The 21,163-nt window shown below is 32.2% G+C and overlaps 1 protein-coding gene across 1 annotated transcript; it reads left to right on the plus strand.

Moving 5' to 3' along the window:
- Window positions 1-2,957: 2,957 nt before the first annotated feature.
- LOC144551384 (SUMO-conjugating enzyme SCE1-like) lies at window positions 2,958-6,184 on the plus strand. Its single transcript, XM_078299327.1, has 5 exons — window positions 2,958-3,236; window positions 3,335-3,418; window positions 4,552-4,704; window positions 5,589-5,702; window positions 5,855-6,184. Exons 1-5 carry the CDS (start codon window positions 3,168-3,170, stop codon window positions 5,915-5,917), a joined length of 483 nt encoding a protein of 160 aa, XP_078155453.1. The 5' UTR covers window positions 2,958-3,167; the 3' UTR covers window positions 5,918-6,184.
- The last annotated feature ends 14,979 nt before the right edge of the window (window positions 6,185-21,163 follow it).

A 21,163-nucleotide genomic window follows, 5' to 3' on the forward strand; every position in this document is an offset into this window, starting at 1 on the left:
TTGGATTTATAGTCTGATATTTATTGAATTTGCAAGATAATTGAAATCATGTTATTCGTCTCGGCCATAGTTCTATGCAACATAATTTTATTAGGGAACTAATATCACTAATTAGAGAATGTCATAGAAACAAATTGAGCAGAATGGAACATGATTTTTTTTTTTGCGTGAAATATGTTTCCTTATTTCTTCTTCTTCAATTGAGCACAAGGACATGGAGATTTGTATAGAAATAAATATGGAGATATAAGGAAAAAAATATCGATTTCCATTATGCTCAATTGAAAAAGGAGAATAAGGAAATATATATGTGGAGTTTGCTCAATTAAAGAAAGAGAAATAAGGAAACATATTTCATGTAGGAAAATTTTGCTAAAAGATCTAGTTAGCTCAAATTTAATTGTAACATATAGTGTGGATGTACGTGTGGTGAGTCTTATTTTAACTAAATTTAAACTTCTACATATAAAAAAAAGATACATTTAATCAAAAGAAGACATATTATGTGATTAGAAGGCTGAGATTAAATCTAAAATTTCATCTTTCAATCGTAGCCGTTGGCGGATCGGACACCCAACGTGCTTAATAATAGAATGGAGATAAAAGAGATGTAATACCAGGGATTCCCTCTCTTCTTTTTTTATTTGGCACAGTAGCTACTATTTTAAATAAAACTTTAAATAATGTTAAACAAGAAGGTTATTTATATGGAAAGGACATTTTAGTCATTTAGATTGTGTACTCAATTTGCACTTGCAAATTATACACTATTATTTTTAGAAGCATATTTTCAAGGCATGGAAACTTTAAATAGAATTTAAAGGATTTTTCTAAACTTAATATTAACTTTGCAAATTGTGAAATTGTTAATTTAAATATATAAAAGAAGAAGAAGAAAAAGTTCTTTTTAAAAAAATTTTCCTTACCACCAGTGTTGTAAATAACAATATGCAATCGTCAGACAGACAGTGTACTGTCAAATAATTAATTGAGAATAATCAGAAATAATCAACTGATTAGTCAGAAAATTCCGTGACGGTTTAATCACCGTCAACGACTAATTGCTCAATTAATCGGAATTTTTTGATAAACCATAATTAAGAAAATCATTTTTACTAATCCAGCATGATTGCTTTTTTTTTTCAAAAACCAGAAGGACCGGAGGAGCCCTCCGGTCTCAGTTTTTTCCTTTCCTCAAGACCGGAGGAGCCATCCGGTCTCAATATTTTTTTTTTCAAAATTTAACGGAAGCCACAGAAAAGCCACAGAAGATCCCATGCATATATGCCAACAAAATTTTTCAAGACCGGACCAAGGCTCCGGTCCCTTTTTTTTTTTTTTTTTTTTTACTTTTTTTACTTTTTTCACTTTTTTCTGTGCGGCTATCTGTGTAGCATCTCTTATTTTATGTATATATAATATATGTATATGTGTATGTATAATATATGTATATATAATATATGTATAATGAGTAGGGTTTTAATACCTCATCTTTTTCATACCTCATCTTTTTCATACCTCATATTTTATATCTTCGCTTTCAAAGTTCAAATTGTCGATCCGAACCGTTCAACATAATATTTATGTTAAAATATGCATATAGATAAAATTTTATATTTTTTGAAATTTTGTTTACTATTTTTTAAGATGAGTACAAAATTCAACAGTCTGGATATAGCGATTTTGATATATACACACATATATTATATATACATATATACATATATACTTATATACTTATATACTTATATACTTATATACATATATTGAGTCCGGCTAATTTGCTGCCGACAGCATTTTAGCCGAAGGTGCTGCCGCCATTTTTTATTTTTGTGATGTTCAAACAACAAATTCAAACCGTTAGATGTTTAATCTATATTATAATCTACTTGGAGACCAAATTTTACATTTTTTGGAATTTTTTTACTATTTATTAAGCTGGTTTGAAAACCGCTGATTTCAGTCAATTTCTGCAGCATTGAAATCAGCGGTTTTCAAACCAGCTTAATAAATAGTAAAAAAATTTCCAAAAAATGTAAAATTTGGTCTCCAAGTAGATTATAATATAGATTAAACATTTAACGGTTTGGATTTGTTGTTTGGACATCACAAAAATAAAAAATGGCGATAGCACCACCGGCAGAAAATTAGCCACAGCCTACATATATTATATTATATATACATATATATATACATACATATATATACATATATATATACACATACACATACACATACACATACACATATACATATATTATACATACACATATACATATATTATATATACATAAAAAATAGAGATGCTACACAGATCGCCGCACGGGAAAAAGTGGAAAAAGTAAAAAAAAAAAATATATATATATATATATATATATATTGAGACCGGATGGCTCCTCCGGTCTTGAGGAAAGGAAAAAACTGAGACCGGAGGGCTCCTCTGGTCCTTCTGGTTTTTGAAAAAAAAAAAAGCAATCATGCTGGATCGGTAAAAATGATTTTCTTAATTATAGTTTATCAAAAAATTCCCAATTAATCAGCCTAAACGGATATCTTTTACAACACTGCTTACCGGTTACCACTAACTTTTCTGAACAAAACGGATACTAACAGGCCGAAAAGCACTTTACAAAAGGCCCAATAGATGTCAATCTTAGGCAATATTACGCTTGGCTTGTTATCCTGCGCCGTAAACCTTCGCGAAACCAGAAGGACAAAAAGTACGAGGGGGAAGCAGAGGAGCAGTTGGCGCCAGTGTGAGGTGGCGGCGGTGGCTTCTCCTGGTCGCTGGATCCGTTTGTCCAGTAATTTACATACGTCCACCTAATCTCGACCCAATAAAGTCCAAACAAAGAAATCAACGTCCAGTTTTATCACAGTAATCACAGCAAATCCAAACCAGACCAGCCGACTAGGGAGGATAATAAACCGAACCGGGTTCCCAAAGAGGTCAAGTCAGACTTTTCCAGCTCCTTTTTTCTCTGTTCGCTCAATCGCTCGCTAGATGAAAAAAAGAACCCGTGAATAATGATCCAAGCCATCGCTTTCAAAGTAACATAAACAAGTGTCACCGACCGTCGTGACTCGTGAGTCGTCTAATAATAAAAAGAGACGAACATATTACAAGGCGAGAAGAGAAGAAAGGAATTTTGAGAGGTAAGAGAGAGATGTCGGGAGGAATCGCTCGCGGTCGTCTGACAGAGGAGCGCAAGGCGTGGCGCAAGAACCATCCTCATGTCCGTACACTCTCATCTTCTTTCTCTACGTTTGAGATTTGCTCCTTTGTTTTCTGAATTTGTTTTGACGTGTATTCTTTGATTACGGTTTCAATCAGGGTTTTGTGGCGAGGCCAGAGGCATTACCAGATGGGTCGGTCAATCTGATGGTGTGGAACTGTAATATACCCGGAAAGCAAGGGGTACGTTTGCTTTCTAACTCATAAATCTTTTTGAAAGTATGCAATTGGTTTTCATTTTTGGCTGATTGAAGAGAAGTTTCTTGTTTAAAGACTGTTTCTCGGGTAGAATGGGAGATTTTTAATTGGTATTGGGTGTATAATTTAGATAATCAGTAGATGGTACTGGTTTCTATTAAAATGTGATTTGTGTGATGTGTTCAATACTTCAATTAGCTTGAGTTAAACAATTTATTAATCCAAATGAGTTTTGGGACTGGGTACTGCAGTGTCTTTTGTAGGTATATGCAGACAAGTCATGGAAACTGTTTGCTCTAATGTCTAGTGCCGTACTTATCTTACTTTTGCAGGAGGTTGTAACAACTTCAGATTGTTGGTCATATTTTTTTTTTTGCCTATTAATACTTTCTCCTTTAGTGTAATGTATATAACAAAATTGAGCATTCTTTGTTTGCTTGTGAGCTGTGTTTGGAGTTATGTTGTGTATTTTTTGTTTGGTACGATTTCTCCTACTGGAGCATTGGCTATTGCTTTTTACCAATTCTATTTGTGATTGTGACTAGTCATTTAATCCAGGTTGCATAATGTGATAATTTCTGTTTATTATGATGACAAGAGGCATAAGTAATCCTTTCTTATGTATGTCCTTTTGAAGCTAGACACATTTTTAGTTCTTATTACTGACTTATAGATCCGGAAATCTGTTACTTTATATTCCTGCTTTTTTTCTGCCTATTATTTTTGTATGAAATGTTTCACCGAGGTTTACATCATCTAACCATGATGAATATTGAATGCAAGAGTTTACATCATCTCAAGGAAGGGTATTTTTTTTTCTCCATGTACTTGCTTATGGATTTATCTTGTCCTCTTTGTAATGGTTTTTCTGTGGATTATATACTCATCTTTTGAAATTGGGTTTTATTTCTTTAAGAACTGAGACTGTTGAAAAACAACATAAGATAAAGATTTTTTTTTTTAAATCTCTAAAGAAGACTCTTCTATCATTCCATCTCATGTCCTGACTGGATCAGTGGATATAACTATTATTTTCCTCCTACAAAGTGCTTGTTTATGCTTGCATATCTTGTATTTAATAAGTGTTTAAGATGGATCATGTTAATTGTTTTGTGCAGACAGAATGGGAAGGAGGATTTTACCCTTTGACACTGCATTTTAGTGAGGACTACCCAAGCAAGCCCCCAAAGTGCAAGTTCCCTCCTGGCTTCTTTCACCCGAATGTCTACCCATCTGGCACTGTTTGTCTTTCCATCCTCAACGAGGATAGTGTATGTGACTTCCTTTTTTCTGTGTATTTTGTGCAGTGTGTGTTTTGGTTGTACATGATGCCAAACAATGAATGATTTCAGAGTTCGTATCATCTATAGTCTGGTCTGACATATTTGGCTAGGTGGGGTGGTTTCGGTTGCACAAGTAAATATTGCCAGGGTGCTCCATGAAACCCATATTGGGTTTTGGTTTTTATGGTTTTTCAAATCCACTGTTAATATTTTCCCTTTTTTTTGGTATACACTTCTTTAATCTGGCTTTTGTTACCTTTGAAATGTGTTACAAAATGATGACGACTCTGGGATTCATTTCCAGTTGTTAACAGCCCTCTTATTGGTTCTTTGCTATACAACACAGTGTCTATATTAAACTGAGTGGAAATTATTGCTTGACCTAGGTTTTTCCCTTTGTCATTTAACAATGCTAATGATTATAGTTTGAGTTCTGTCTTATGCTGAATGTATATATTATCTACTTGTCAAAAATTACTAATATTTCCAATTTTTATATAAACTATTTACAAACCCTATTTTGAATTCATTACGAATCCTGAGCAAGTTGTAAAGAGAATCTACTTTATAGTAATGGGGAATCCTATTCTGAAAGTGATTTTGTATTTTTCTTTCTTGCTTTTACTCTATTTTTATGAGGAAAATGAACAGGCTTGGAATTTTAACTTTTTGAGGTGAAATATTAAAATGATTTTGAAAATTTAGAACCTTTTTCCATCCATGTAGTATTTCGGCCTTGAGCTGTAAGTCTATTAGAATCCTTGGTGTGTGATTTGCAAGAGGACTTAATTTTAGGAATTTAACTGCTAAAAGTGGAAAATCATGTGATGATGTTGTTATGTTTTGATGATTGTTTTATATACAATTTTCAGGGATGGAGGCCTGCAATTACTGTAAAGCAGATCCTGGTTGGCATACAAGATTTGCTTGATACTCCTAATCCTGCAGATCCTGCCCAGACTGATGGATATCAGCTGTATATGCAGGTTTCTATGATTTTTTTATTTTTTTAACTTTGGCTTGACTTGAGTACTTAAGTCTCTTTGTGTTCATGATTGACCTACGTTTGTAAGAGAGAGATGATTGGTAGTTCTCTTCGAAGTTCCATGTAATATTTTGTTCATATATGTCTCTACAGGATCGAGAAGAGTACAAGAAGCGTGTAAGGCAGCAGTCTAAGATGTACCCATCCCTGCTCTAGCTTGCCTCCTGTGTTAGAAAACCCTTCTATGTTGCACATCCTTCTTTGGTAACCTTATTAGTTCAGACCTTTTAATTGTATCAAGTATTGACAAGTACCTGGAGTGATGTTGTATGCGTGTGTTGTTTGTGTGATATTTGAGATAGAGCGATGCCTTGTGTGTTACTTGTTATTATGAGACACCTCAATAGTAATATTGACATCTGGGAATGTAGTACTTTTTCATCATTTATATGCTCATTGTAGTGGTGAACCACCAATTATCCATATTTGTGCATGATATCTTTCCGAATTTTTTATTAATAGAAATAAAATAAAATAAATATCGATAAACGGGATTACTTTTGATTTTTTGCGAAAAATAGATAGGCTGGGTCGTGTTAACCCGTCCGGTGGGACGGGTCTAATTAACCTGTCCGAGTTAATCCTAATCTTACTCTTAACCACTTCACAAGAAAAAAAAAAAAAAAAAAAAAAAAACCGGACAGGTTTAGAGGTCCCGTCCCAAAAAAAAAGAAAAAAAAGAAGAAGAGGGTTGCCAAGCGATTGGAGGTGTCCAACATGCGGTGCCGCACAGTCGTTCTTCGCGAGCAAGAGTGTTGAGATTGCAGGGTTTGCACAGAACCAACAGTTTGGGCTTGGAGGCAATTCTTTGACTTCTGGTCAAAAGACTCTACTCATCTATGGAACTCTCTTGTTTTTCTTTGGGTTGTTTCTATTTGATTGCTTTAGGGGTGATTAATGAGCGAGCATGAGCGAGTTAGGGTATGCTCATGCTCGCTCATTAAGTAAATGAGCGAGTTGTTAATGAGCGGATAAATAAGCGAGTTGTAAATGAGCGAGCTTTTAATGAGCGAGTTATGAGCGGCTCACGAGTTATGACTTATGACTCATAACAAAATTATATAGTGTGCCCACGCATAACAAAATTTGTTAAAAGTCATCATAACAAAATCCAACAAATTGTCATAATTCATTTAAATGAGCGAGTTGTTATGACTATTACTTGTTTTGGGATTTAGGCGGAGGTTTTGGTTCTGGCGATTTACAAAAAAAAAATGAATATGAAACTATGAATATTAGTATATTACACACGATTAAATGTTACATTGTGCTCACTATATTACACAGGATCAAATATGAAACTATGCTTACTATTTATCAATCTTAATGAGGTAAGGTTGATGTTACACATAATTACATATGATTAAATGTGGCAAGGATTAGATGTGGCAAATGCTTAATGAGCGAGTTATGAGCGAGTTGGGTCATGCTCATGCTCGCTCATTAAGTAAATGAGCGAGTTGTTAATGAGCGAGTTTAAATGAGCGGATAAATGAGCGAGTTTAGGCGAGCTTTTAATGAGCGAGTTGTTAATGAGCGGCTCACGAGTTATGAGCGATTTACTCACCCCTAGATGACTTCTTGCAATGAAGTTATTCATCGTGTAATTGCCAGTAAATTCATGCAGAGAAAATCCCTGGTAAAAACTGGAGACAGACCTCGTGACTCGTGAGTCAAGACTTTTCAGACATGCATTCTAGTTTTTCTGTTCCATTTCCTGTATAGAACAATGTAAATCAAATTCGGAATAGCAAGTAGTACAACCCGCCGCACATTTTTAAAGAAGATTTCTTGAACAAATGATCCCAAGATGCAAGGACAAGGAACTCGACAAATCCACCTGTACGAATTCCAAACTGTTTTAGCTCTGATTTTTTTAGCGTCGGGATGGAACGTCTAAAGCCGTCCCGATTTTTTTTTTTTTTAGAACGGGATCTCTAAATCCGTCTGGGTTTTTTTTTTTTTTTTTTTTCGTGAAGTTGGTTAAGGATAAAATTAGGATTATCAGGATTAATCCTGATGGGTTAATTAGATCCGTCCGGTGGGACGGGTTAACACAACCCGTCCTACCTATTTTTTGACAAAATCCAACAATACTCCTGTATTTCGATATTTTATTTATTTTTTTTCTATTAATAAAAAAATCGGTGATATCTTTGGTTTATTTTAAAAAGTTGCTAGAATCATGACCTGCTATATTAGTTTTGGGTTAGTGCGTATGAGTATTAAATTGCTGAACACAAAAAAATAGCAAAACTAGAAAGAGGTGTTCTGCAATGAATATGTTGGCATTGGTCCTATTAGATTTGGGAAAGGGATATATTGATAAATACATTTATTCGAGTAATTGATAAAATTGTCATCAAAATAAAAAAATAAAAAAAAATTGTTGATATGTTCTCTATTTTGTATAAAGATTGTGTATTAAATTTGTTGAAATTTGAGAATTGTCTAGATCTTGATCAAGAAATAAACTTAACCAATTTAGATGTAACTGATCAATACAATTATATTCAACCAATTTAGATGAACCTTTGTTGACGAGTATGTTTAAATTCTTTTTTTTTTTTTTCAATTGAATCTAATCAAATAGCTTTGCTTTTGGTGATGTTGTATAGTACGGATTATTGGATTGATGTTTTATCTGTGCTACGGGATTAAGTATGTGAAGTCATGTTGTTTTGACATGAAAACCGGTTTAGTAATGGTACAGCACAATGTGGGACATGCACAACACGTGACAAAAATAATATAAAATTTATGCCATTATTTTTATTTATTTAAGACAACAATTTAAATTTCTGATAATATTTTTTTAACACAATTTTCTAACAATGTTGTTTCTTTAATTTATAATTTTCTTACATTTGTGATCAATCATGTTACGTGTGATCACGACGTATCATGTTTGATCGTGACATAATTACATGTCGTGACATGATTGATATGTTTTGTTCATTTCGTACAATTTTAATAACGACACAATCACAATATGTAAAATTTAACTTAATCACGATCCGATCCGACATAGCATGTAACTCAAGTCACATAACAGTACGTATTCGACCTTTATAAAGCAGGGAGATCAAACTTGTTGGATGGAATCGAGCTATTTGGTTGGAGGAGAAGTGTTGTTGAAACTTGAAAGAAATAAATGATTGGACGACCTGAGCAGTCATCTTATCTGAATGAAACGGATCCTAACAGGCCCAGAAGCATTTCACAAAGGAGGCTGCTATTTTGAGCAACCAATTAGAAACCGAAATTTTTAAATATATCATACTCTAAAAAAAAATAAACCAAACAATCACAATTTTTGAAAAATTCGAATTTTGACACAGCTGCATCCCCTAGGTGCGGCCACCCTTTTTTTTTCTTTTTTTTTCCATTCAGATTGAACTGCACGAGAAGGAAAAAAAAAAGGGTGGCTGCATCCCCTAGATACGATTCGCAGAAAAGTGGCCGCATTTTGGAGATGCGGCCGTGTCAAAATTCAAAATTTTCAGAAAACATGGTAGTTTGGTTTATCTTTTTTTGGGGTTATGGTATATTTAAAAATTTCGGAATTAGAAATATTCAGCCCTAGAAGATACTTCTTTTCTTTATATCAATTTTTTCCTTATGGAATATTTTTTTCTTTTTCTTTTTCTTTTTACTATGAACAAAAGTATGCTTAAATTCGATATACTTTAAAGAAAACATTTAATGCATTTTAAAGAGAACAGTCGGTCCTTTTCTTTTACGAAATCCCAATTTATAAGTGTTATTATTGTTGTGTTGTTGACTTGTTGTTATCATCGTAATATCATCATCATTATAGAAGCTGCCATCATTAATTACATGATTCATCTTTTACCTACGAAGACTATTTTTCAATCTCAATTAGAAAATTAAGTATATATTTATTGAAAAAAAATTAAAATTTTAAAATAAGACAAGTTTTATATAAATAATTTGCATTAAAAATAATAAAGAAATACAATTAAATCACACAAAAAATTCCGTTGAAGAAATACAATCAAGTTCTATTACTTTTAATTTTTTTTACACATCCTTTTTTTATTAAGAGAGAAAAATTAGAACACAAATTTTATTCCATCAAGATAAAAAATGAGAGCAAAGTCTCTGACGTCGTTACAAAACACTTGATAATTTAGAATCAGACAGATGAAAATATAAATAATATATTATGACCTAAAAACTATAAAAATTAAACTTATATTATGTTTTTAATTTTATAATTATTATATAGGCTATCCATCACTCATAATAATTTGAAAAGGTTTTGATATTAATAAGTCGCCGCAGTTAGAAAACAATTGACTAATAAAGAACCTACTCCGAACACAACTTGAGAAGTTGGGAAAAAAAATATATAAACACTTGTGATTTTATCATGTGATGTATTAACTTGTGGCAACTAAAATTGTGTTGTACGTGAAAAAAAAAATTAAATATTGATTTCATTTTATATCTTATTGTTGATATTAATTTACGATAACAATTTTTGAAATAATTGTCATCTACTTTTTTTTATCTGACTATATTGTGGTGTGGAAATTCTCTTTATTTTGTTTAGATTCCTCCTTAGCCCTTAGGTTTACATGTGTGTATAATTTTTTAGGTCATACGCTATTTTCGTTTTTACTAGTCTTAGAAATTAGATATCTGAACTCCTTTTAAGAGTTCACTCACACAAGTGTTGTGTGAGGAACAATTTACATGATCTATATCATTATATGATTGGAAAACAAAGACCATCGTTGCCATATGATCATTCGTATGGTTAATTATTTTATTTTGAATCGGATCATAAAGTTGAATATAATCGCTAAGATTTGTTAAAATTTACTCAAAATAAAATAGAACAATATTAGTTACAGTGTATTATGAAACTCTTTTTTTTTATATATAATCACTATAATGCTAAATTAAATTATGTATGTCCATTCTAATAGTAAGACACATACTATTGGATCTGAAACTATTCAAATTATTCATATCAGAAATTATTTGTCACTCGTATGTAATTAATGCTCACCGAAAATTTTAATTCTTTTAAAAAAAAAATCACTTCTGTACAATTCCAAATCTGCCAAGGCCGCATCTATGAGATGCGGCCCCTTTTACTGGGGGGCTCATATAGGGGATGCAGTCCCCTTTTTTTTTAGATGAGGTTTTTTATTTGTTCGGATTTTTGTTATTTGTTATGTTTTAATTGTTTTGGTTTTTATTATGTTTCATTTATTTTGGTTTTTGAAAATAACAACAAAGTGTGATTTATTTTTGTTTTAAATGTCGTTTTGTTGGAAAAAAAATGACGAAGCCATAAATAGAACAATATCATAGTAATGTTATCATGATTACAATAAAAATACATCTAACAAACATGAAATAAATAATATTCTTGAAAATATCTCATGAAAAAAATCTAATACAACTAAAAATATAATTGGTTAATTGTTCATGAAAATGCCTCATGTCTTTCATACCTCACAAAATAAACAATATTTAGTGGATATAGACTCGTGGACTCATATCATGAATCACACAGTTCATTAATTAAAATCACTCACATATTGAATCGTATCGGATCATAAAATTCATATCATGAATTGTAACAAATAACTGATTAAGGTATATCTAATCTTAACTTGTGCAAAACATCTAGCGTAAATACAATAGGATGTATATAGAGGTTCTTTTCACTCGCCAATTGTTGAATTGAACCGATGTTGCACTATATATGTTATTTTACTTGAATTGAATCTAAATGGGGATACATGGGGTTACCGGTTACTGGTATTTTTTTTTATATATTTTCAGACTGAAGGATACTGATTCAAGGGGCTACTGGTATGTAGAATATAGTGATGTTGAATGATAACAGTAATTTGCCTCAAAGACTTTTACTGTTTTTAGGAATATCCATTTGTAAAATGCAATTCCTAGAAGCTTCTTTTCCGGAATGGAAAATCTTTCGGCACCAAACAAACACTTAAAATGACTAATTCAGCACTGCACTTCTGATGATATAAAAGAGAGGTGCAAGGAAAGCCGCATATTTCAGTTGCGTGCTTGTTGGATTCGGATTCCTCGCATCCTATGCTTCCCCATTTTGGACCCACTAGCATGACAGACCGTGTAGTTTCACAAGAGCGTTAGTTTCACGCGCGCGGAGACCTTTTCAAATGACCTTTATCCTAATTCTTAACTGTAACGAATTCAGACGCTGTGCATTATACCTGACCGCGTAGAACGGCAGCAACGAATCTTAGTGTAATACAAAGGTACAACTTATCTTTATGATTTCAAAATTTATAATTATGTATATTAAAATTTAATTTAATTTTAATTTTTAAGTTTTTATATAGTTCAGTCTTTTTATAAATTGTTTTTTTAGTTGACTCTTATAAATTGTCAAATATTTATTTGTAGTCTAGTGGTTAAAGTTACTCATTGGTTTGGATCAACTTTGTTCTCCTCTGGAATTTTATTTGTCTCTCTAGATTTTTGGTTTGTAATTAATTTTAAATTTAAGGTTAAAATTATGATAAATTTCTTGAATTCTAATTAGCAATTAGGAATATAAGTCAGAGTATTGAAAATTAGAAGTTAGATCATTAGAAATTAGAAATTATAACATTATTTTTTATATAATATTCGATTAGCTAATGGGTTTGAATCTAATTAACTATTCAAATCTAATTTGTTATTTTGTTGCCCTTTTCTGACAAAAATCATGGATGATCATTGTGGTTGTGGACAGTGTTCTAAATAGCGCGCTATAACGTTTTTGGACCCTAAACGCTAAGTTATGGCATCAAAATGCGCTATTTGAGCTACGAACGCTATAGCGGTAATAGCGGTCCGCTATAGTGCATAGTGTGTAGCGCAAATAGCGCGCGCTATGCGACATGAGCTGTTTTTTTTTCTTTTCAATTTATATGGGCTTTAAATAAAGGCTCAGATTGGATTTTAACCGTGATTTTTTTTGCAATTAACATACTAAGCTTTATATTAAACTATTAATTATTAAATGAGAGATCCATCAAACGAAATCAAATAAGGAAGCTACAGCGCGCTATGCAACATGATTTTTTTTTTTTTATTTTATATGAGTTTTAAATAAAAGCTCAGATTGAATATATTAAGATATTTCTTGAAGTAACAAAATGATACTTACTATATGGTAGTTTGAGTATTTTGAATAAATTAAAATAGTTAATTATGCCATGATGTCTAGGTTATTTTAAAATTTAAATAGAAAAAAGATAGATTATGTCATGATGCTGAATATATTTTGAATAGAAAAAGATCGATAGTTTATGATATTAGTATTACTATAGATATTTTGAGTCGCAATTTGGACTTTGTATTGGTTCAATATAAATATTATAATTTTAAAATCAATTTTGTTATTTATTGTTCTATGAGACTTAGATAATGTTGATATTTAGTACAAATATATGATATAATTTTTATAAAAATAAAAAACGTTATGTAACATAGCTTTTTTTTGTAGGCTTCCCGCTATGATGCGATAAATGCTATTTAGAACGTTGGTTGTGGATGATATGAATTCAAATCTCACCTACTATATATTATTTAATTTTATATTTTTTTTGTTGCAGTTCTCTCCTATTAATTTTCTATTAATTTTCTAGTTCCGCCTCTCGATGTAGAATGAGATCTTAAGTCCATTTTAATTTAACACGAATATCAATACAACCCCTTATCATTTAAATAAATAAATAAAACTATAACAACCCAAGAGTAGAGTGTCCTGACAAAATTTCCATGCGTACGTTTAGGGAGAATATGTAACAGTGATTTGAAACTAGGGTAGTTATAATGAACCGAGTTCGAGCGGGTTGGAATATGCTCGTGCTCATTAGACGAGAAGACGTGTCTTAAGTTTATTAGAGAGTGCATCTCCTTTCAGTTTAATTTAATTTATTTAATTAATTTATTAACTGTCTGAAAATTTATCCCAACAAAATTTGTATTCGATCAAGTTCACAACTTGAGATTCGCAGCAATAAACATCATCTGTTCAAGAAAAAATGATTGGGACCACACATCTAGATTTTTAACAATGCATAGCAACCCTAAATAATGTGGCGGAAATGAGCGATGAAAATTGTCGCCTGACCTTCTATTAGGTATACTGTATATACATATGATATGTTAATTAATATCCATACAAGTACAATGAGAGTGAAAATGATGTGTGTGTGTGTACTACGTGCTGCGCGCGCGGTGGAGGATAAGGATCCTCTCATCCGGACTAATTAATTAATTAATTAATTAATTATTTATTTATTTATTTATTTATTTATTTATTTAAATCGTCTGGACTCTTTTGATTTTATGAAGTAATCGAGGTTGGTTATTAAACCTGCCAAAACCTGAGAAAGCTTTTAAACCCGTGAGATGAGATGGGGATTCCACGTGACAGCAATTTTCAGCCATTAAATTAGGTGCCGAAAATATCGATATTCCACGTGAAAATTGCTAAAATAATCTATGTGAAATTGTTGTCACGTGGAATATCAATTTTCAGCAATTACCGTGAGATGAGGTTGGTTATCATCGCCATTAAAGTAAATCTGATAATCCGAATTTAGTGTTTCACTATCTAGTGACTTTAAGAACCGCGCGTAGATGAATTTCGATTTGTCATTAATCGGTTTATATTGTGGTTACTATTTATACATGTATATTATATTAAATTAATCAGTATGCATCATTTGGTGCATATATATATAGAGAGAGGTTGGCTATTCTACTTCTATAAACATATGAGAGCATATGCTTATAACTTGTTTTTACGTTTTCAATGTCTAAATGGTTGATAAGCGCTCAATGTTCTCCATATTAATATGTGTTTGGAGACTAAATTTTACATTTTTTTTATTTTTTTTTACTATTTTTTTAGAATTTTTCAAAACATGATTTTTCATTTTTTTTAATTTTTTTATGACTGTTTTGAAAAATTCTGAAAAAATAGTAACAAAATTTCAAAAAATATAAAATTTGGTCTCCAAGCACATATTAACATGGAGAACATGTTAAGCGCTTCAAATCGACAATTTGGACATTGTTAAATAACTTAAAATAAAAAATAATTTCGGGGTTATTGTCAAATAACTTCCAAAGTCTTCCGTGAAAAATTGTCATTAAATAAAATAATAAAAATGATAAAAAGAAGACATCTATAATCTTCACCATTGATCATTAACTCTTATATTTATAACCGGAAAAAATATATAAATAATATTATGGAACTGGAATGAATGCTATTATAAGCATTGATTATCTCCTTAATGATCATTTTATTGACCAATAATTAAGGGGCATTAATACATTAAATAATATTCAAAATAAGACATGATTGATTAGTAGAACTTACAACCAATACAATATGTTATCAGGTTGTAGAGTTGAAGATAATAAATTTTACTGTGTTAGTAAGGTATGTAAAATAATATAGAGATCTATTAATTGAGCAAAGAAAATAATTAAAGAATACAATCATATTGATGATCAATTTATAAAAAATATCATATTATTAAACTCGCTGCTCGTACGTAATTGACATTATTATCATCAAAATAACATTGATTAGAGAGCTAATTGATGTTAATGATAGTCTAATGGCAAAAAAAGAGAATATATATTACATAAAGTTCATATAATATAAATAAGTTTTCGTAAAATATAATGAATCTTGGATCAAATGAATAGATATTAACTTATATTCGTAATATCTTAAAATTAAAATAAGTAAAAAAAATGTAATCATAAAAGACTTAATTAAAGAGAGATTTGACTTATTGATATTGATTATTCGGTAAATAAATGAAAAAAAAAATTTGATGGTATAAATTATAGACCAATTTTATTGATGATTTCTAAAATGTTACATTTGATCTATTTGACTTGTATAATCTGAGTATTTGCTTAAATATATAAGTAACATTTTAGAAATCATCAATAAATATATAATCTGAGCTAAATTTGAGTTAAATAGGTCAAATTTGTGCTAAATTTGAGCTAAATACTTACATTTTATATAATCTGATTTCTAAAATGTTATACATTTGATCTATTTTTCTAATTATAGACCAATTTTATTGATTATTACATTTGATTTATTTTCTAATTTGAGTATTTACTTAAATATATAATTAGAAAAACCATATTCTTATTACATCATCATGTATAACAGAAAATGTGGGGCTTAAATACTCATTGCAATATTTAGCTCGTGCAATAATAAGCATGCCATATATATGCATGAATAATGATATATGTGATTGATTTATGTAGCATGATGCTATGATATTATTCATAAATTTTTAAAGATTATTATTAATCACAAATAAATAAGTTTTAAAAAATAAACTCGAGCTATAATTCATTTGTTGTAAGCAATATTTTGTACTATTTGATTAATTTACAAAACACACACACACATATATAGAGTAATGCTACGCTACTTCGCGAATTAAACGATATGTTTTAATTCGCGCTCATATCTCTAGTTTTGAAAATTGTTGTTTTTATTAAAATTCTGCACCATTAAAATACAGCAATTTTCAAACCATCTTAATAAATAGTAAAAAAATTTCCAAAAATATAAAATTTGGCCTCCAAGCACATTTTAATATAGATCAAACATCTAACGGTTTGGATTGTCTATTTGGACTTCGAAACTAGAGATATGAGCGCGAATTAAAACAACTCGTTTAATTCGCGAAGTAGCGTAGCCTTACTCTATATATATATATATATATATATATATATAATCATTGAATTTTACAATTTCTCTGTTTGAGCTATGTAAAGGTTCAATAGTTATGACCAAAGGTCAAAACAAGTCAATGATTCATATCATGACAAGTTGGCGTAACAAGTCGTGTCCAAAGGTCAAAGCAAGTCAACTATTCGTATCATGACAAGTTGGCGTAACAGGTCGTGTCTGAAGATCAAAGCGAACAAAGCGAGTCAACGTGCATATCATGACAAGTCGGAACGTGACAAGCTGCACAAAATAATCTGTCACATGATCTCCTCGAGCTACAAGGAATGATTTGATAAATATGATCTTATGGAAGAATCACACAAGTCATTTGGAATGTCAGATATTAATGAAGATACTGAATCATGAAGATTACGGAAGATCATATGAAGATTATGAAGATCATACTTTACTATTTTGCGTTGTTATTTTTATTTATCTCCAAAAGTATGGTAAAATAGATCTGAGGTTGAGACCACCTGAGCCTAGCTGTTGCATGGTTGGATATTAAATTCAAAATTCAAATTACTAGGTCTGGTCAATACTAGAAACTAGGTTCAAACAAAATAGGCTAAATCATTATGTTGTAGATCTTACAATCTGCAAAGAGCCGTTGGCTCTCCTTTGAATTCCACTATAAATAGTGGGATCTGTCTAAGAGACGGAAGAATACCCTCACAAAACTTACACTTTAGATAACTTAAAGAGGTTTAGCCTAGTTCATTGTTGCTTGAGCCTAACCTTCAATTATCTATCCAGCAACCTCAGATATACTCCATCTAAGTTGATCCATTGTGAGATTATAGTGAGAGTAGTGATTGTTTGGACTTAGAGCCTGTGTGCTCGCCTATCTTTGAGCTGTTGTGCTCACCATTCTCTCTTTGAGCTGTTGTGCTCATCTATCGTGTGTGTGGAACAACTGAGTGTTGTCTCGTACCTAGGGGTGAGTAAATCGCTCATAACTCGTGAGCCGCTCATAACTCGCTCAACTCGCTCATTAAAAGCTCGCCTAAACTCGCTCATTTATTCGTTCATTTAAACTCGCTCGTTTATTCACTCATTTAAACTCGCTCATTAACAACTCGCTCATTTACTTAATGAGCGAGCATGAGCATGACCCAACTCACTCATAACTCGCTCATTAAGAATTTGCCACATCTAATCCCTGCCACATTTAATCCTATGTAATTATGTGTAACATCAACCTTGCCTCATTAAGATTGATAGATAGTGAGCATAGTTTCATATTTAATCCTGTGTAATATAATGAGCACAATGTAACATTTAATCCTGTGTAATATACTAATATTCATAGTTTCATATTCATTTTTTTTTGTAAATCGGCAGAACCAAAACCTCCGCCTAAAGCTCAAAACAAGTAATAGTCATAACAACTCGCTCATTTAAATGAATTATGACAATTTGTTGGATTTTGTTATGATGACTTTTAACAAATTTTGTTATGCGTGGGCACACTATATAATTTTGTTATGAGTCATAAGTCATAACTCGCTCATTAAAAGCTCGCTCATTTACAACTCGCTCATTTATCCGCTCATTTAAACTCGTTCATTAATAACTCGCTCATTTACTTAATGAGCGAGCATGAGCATACCCTAACTCTCGCTTATGCTCGCTCATTAATCACCCATACTCATACCGATCACAACTTGTATTCCTTTCTTCACTGGGTAATAGAAAGGCACGCCTCTTAAGGTTGCATTATCACATAGACGTAGGTCCTTTAGTGACCAAACTTTGTAACTAACTCTTGTGTCATTTTCTCTAACTCTATCTATTTACTTAATTAATGTTTAATTTATAAGCTCTTGATTCTGTCAAGAGCTTACAGTAGATATTTTAATTGAACACAGGAATGACTTTCAAACTTGTCTATTCGACAGATAGTTACAAGTTGTAGGAGTTAATATTAAATAGATCTATTCACCCCCCCCCCCCCCCCCCAGGTGTCGTTAGGGACAACATCATTGACATGAAAATATTGATGATGGATTAATATTAAATTCCTTATATAAATTCATTATGGGAGATGGATTTTAGTCATAATGAGTCTTCTTGTGGTGGCAATCCAATCTATAATAGATGATCTCTTGAAAGAGATTCAATGAGTGATAATAAACTGATAAGTTGATAAAAAAAGAGCACACACTTTTATGAGCATCAACTCCAACTCTATTTATATAGTGAGTGTGCTCTATATAGATGGTAGGATGAGCATATTAGTTCTTCATGAGAATGGAGGCGATAATTTCCGTAGAATGTCTTTACACATATCATTGGTAGGTAACTCACCTATATGAGAGTGTCTGTAACGGTCACAGTACGAGGCATGAGTAAGTCTTTAAGACTCTCATAAAAAGTCTAAAATTTGTGTAAGGCTATTAATGCACATACTGTGATGAGACTCCATATTATGTATATGGTGGTTGAATTTTGAATCAAAAGAACGAATTCAAAACATAATTCATTATGTTTCCTCCCAATTAAAGCTATCAATACTGAATGCATTTCAAAGTTTATAAACTACTTCTTGAATGCGCAATAAAATATCTAACAATTTGCTTATATAAAATCTTTTGTTTGATATTCTTAAATTTTAAGTTTTGCAGAGAATTGTTGAAATATAATTTTGAAAACTCAAAAGTACATTACCATTTGTAATATTTACAAACTTGAGTGCTAAAACTTGAATTTCGTTTCTATTCTCTAGACGATTATTTATAAAAATAAAAATCAATAAGCCTAAAAGGCGTTATTTGAGGATCATCATTAATCTCATTGGTCTCATTTTAATATCGTTGAATAGACGCACCCCTATTGTATTCTCTCCTCTCCGCATATACGTAGTATGATATACATACGGTTTTTAAGAAACTTTTTTAATCTATTCTCTCCATTATATATATCCAAAAAATATATGAGAAAAATCCTTTCCTGCTCCCACAGAAATTAAATCAATTTAATTGATTTCTCATTTCCCGTTTTATCTCCAATTGATTTAATTTTGATCAATACTGTAGTTGTACACGACTCAAGTAACATTGTTTTAACTTAATTCATTTAATTATCGAATATGTCATGAAAATTTATCCCTACGAATCTCACTGGCGACTACGTGTCGATATCATAGTGGTTCATTTGTACGAACAGGTACGAGGATGCCGACCGTTTTCCCACCCTCGGGCTCGTACGAGGTGGCCTCCTTGCCTTAGGACCGAATTCAGATCCTCTCTAGTACCGTAATAGTGAATCTTTTACAATTAGTGAATCTGAATCATTAATTTTAACTTGGCATGAATCTCAAAGTCTAATAATACTGCCCCTATGCTAGCTCGAATCTCAAAATGGTTGAGAATTAATCTCAAACCATAAAGTGAGAAGAATCTACAGTACCAGTACCTGAGAGGATACTTTTCCGTTAGGAGTTAGGACCGTGACTTAGACATCCTATGCACACCACGCATGAATTAATGAAGAGAGCCTCTATGATCAAAGGGAACAGGTTTGGAAAGAGGGTGAAATTGTCCAATTGCTGGGCCCACAAGCGATGATCTCTCTATATATACAGGCATCTGTACGACCACCGTCAAAACATGCATTGGTACCGGATAGACTGATATGGGAGCATAGCAAAACTGGGGCATATACAACAAAGGCGGGTTACATGCTAATAGCAAACCAGAAACAAAGGCCTATACCATATGATGATCATCAGGAAGCAGCTTGGAAAGGGATATGGGCATGGAAGGGCATGATACCAAGAGTGCAAACCTTCCTCTGGCGTGCTGTGCATGGAGGGCTGGCAACAACCAAGGTGCTAAGTAGGAGGCTGCGATCCTTCAATCCTCTATGTCCAAGGTGCGGTATGGAGGATGAATGTCTCATGCATGTCCTCTTCTTTTGCGAACTATCAAGGGTTACATACTTACATGGTTTATTTCACCTTTTTCACTGAGAGTACAATACTTACCTATGAATTTTACAATGATACTCATGACTATTGTAAAAGATTTACAGGTGGATCAAATAGTTTTGTTCACTAACATCCTATGGTGTGTGTGGAAGGCCCGAAATGAGACGATTTTTAAAGGCACAACTATGACACCACAGGGAATTCTTGCACAAGCAACTGCAATGGGAAAGGTAGGTACTGTACCAACAAGAGGGATTGAGCAGAGATGTGAGAGAGGCATAGATTTACCCCTGGGATCCCAAACAATACTAATTGACGGGTCCTGGGACGGTACAAGGAATGCTGGTACGGCTTTTCTATGTTTTGACCATAATGGGAAGCTTACATATACACATACCAAACATATAACATGCGAAGATGCATTTCATGCGGAAGCACAGGCCCTTGTGGAAGCACTGAAATATGTGCAACATAATGGAAACTCACCATTCATGATATGCTCTGATTGTAAGTCCTTGGTTGAGGCTACAGTTCAAGGAAATATAATGGATATCCCATCATGGCGAGCAGCTGAAACAGTAGCAAGGGCCATACAGTTGTACCAGCATGCATCCCAAAATGTTGAAAGAAGACATGTAAGTAGAACAATACTGACCCAACC

This window comes from Carex rostrata, chromosome 3 (genome assembly GCF_964058835.1).
Source record: "Carex rostrata chromosome 3, lpCarRost1.2, whole genome shotgun sequence".
Classification (NCBI taxonomy): Eukaryota; Viridiplantae; Streptophyta; class Magnoliopsida; order Poales; family Cyperaceae; genus Carex; species Carex rostrata.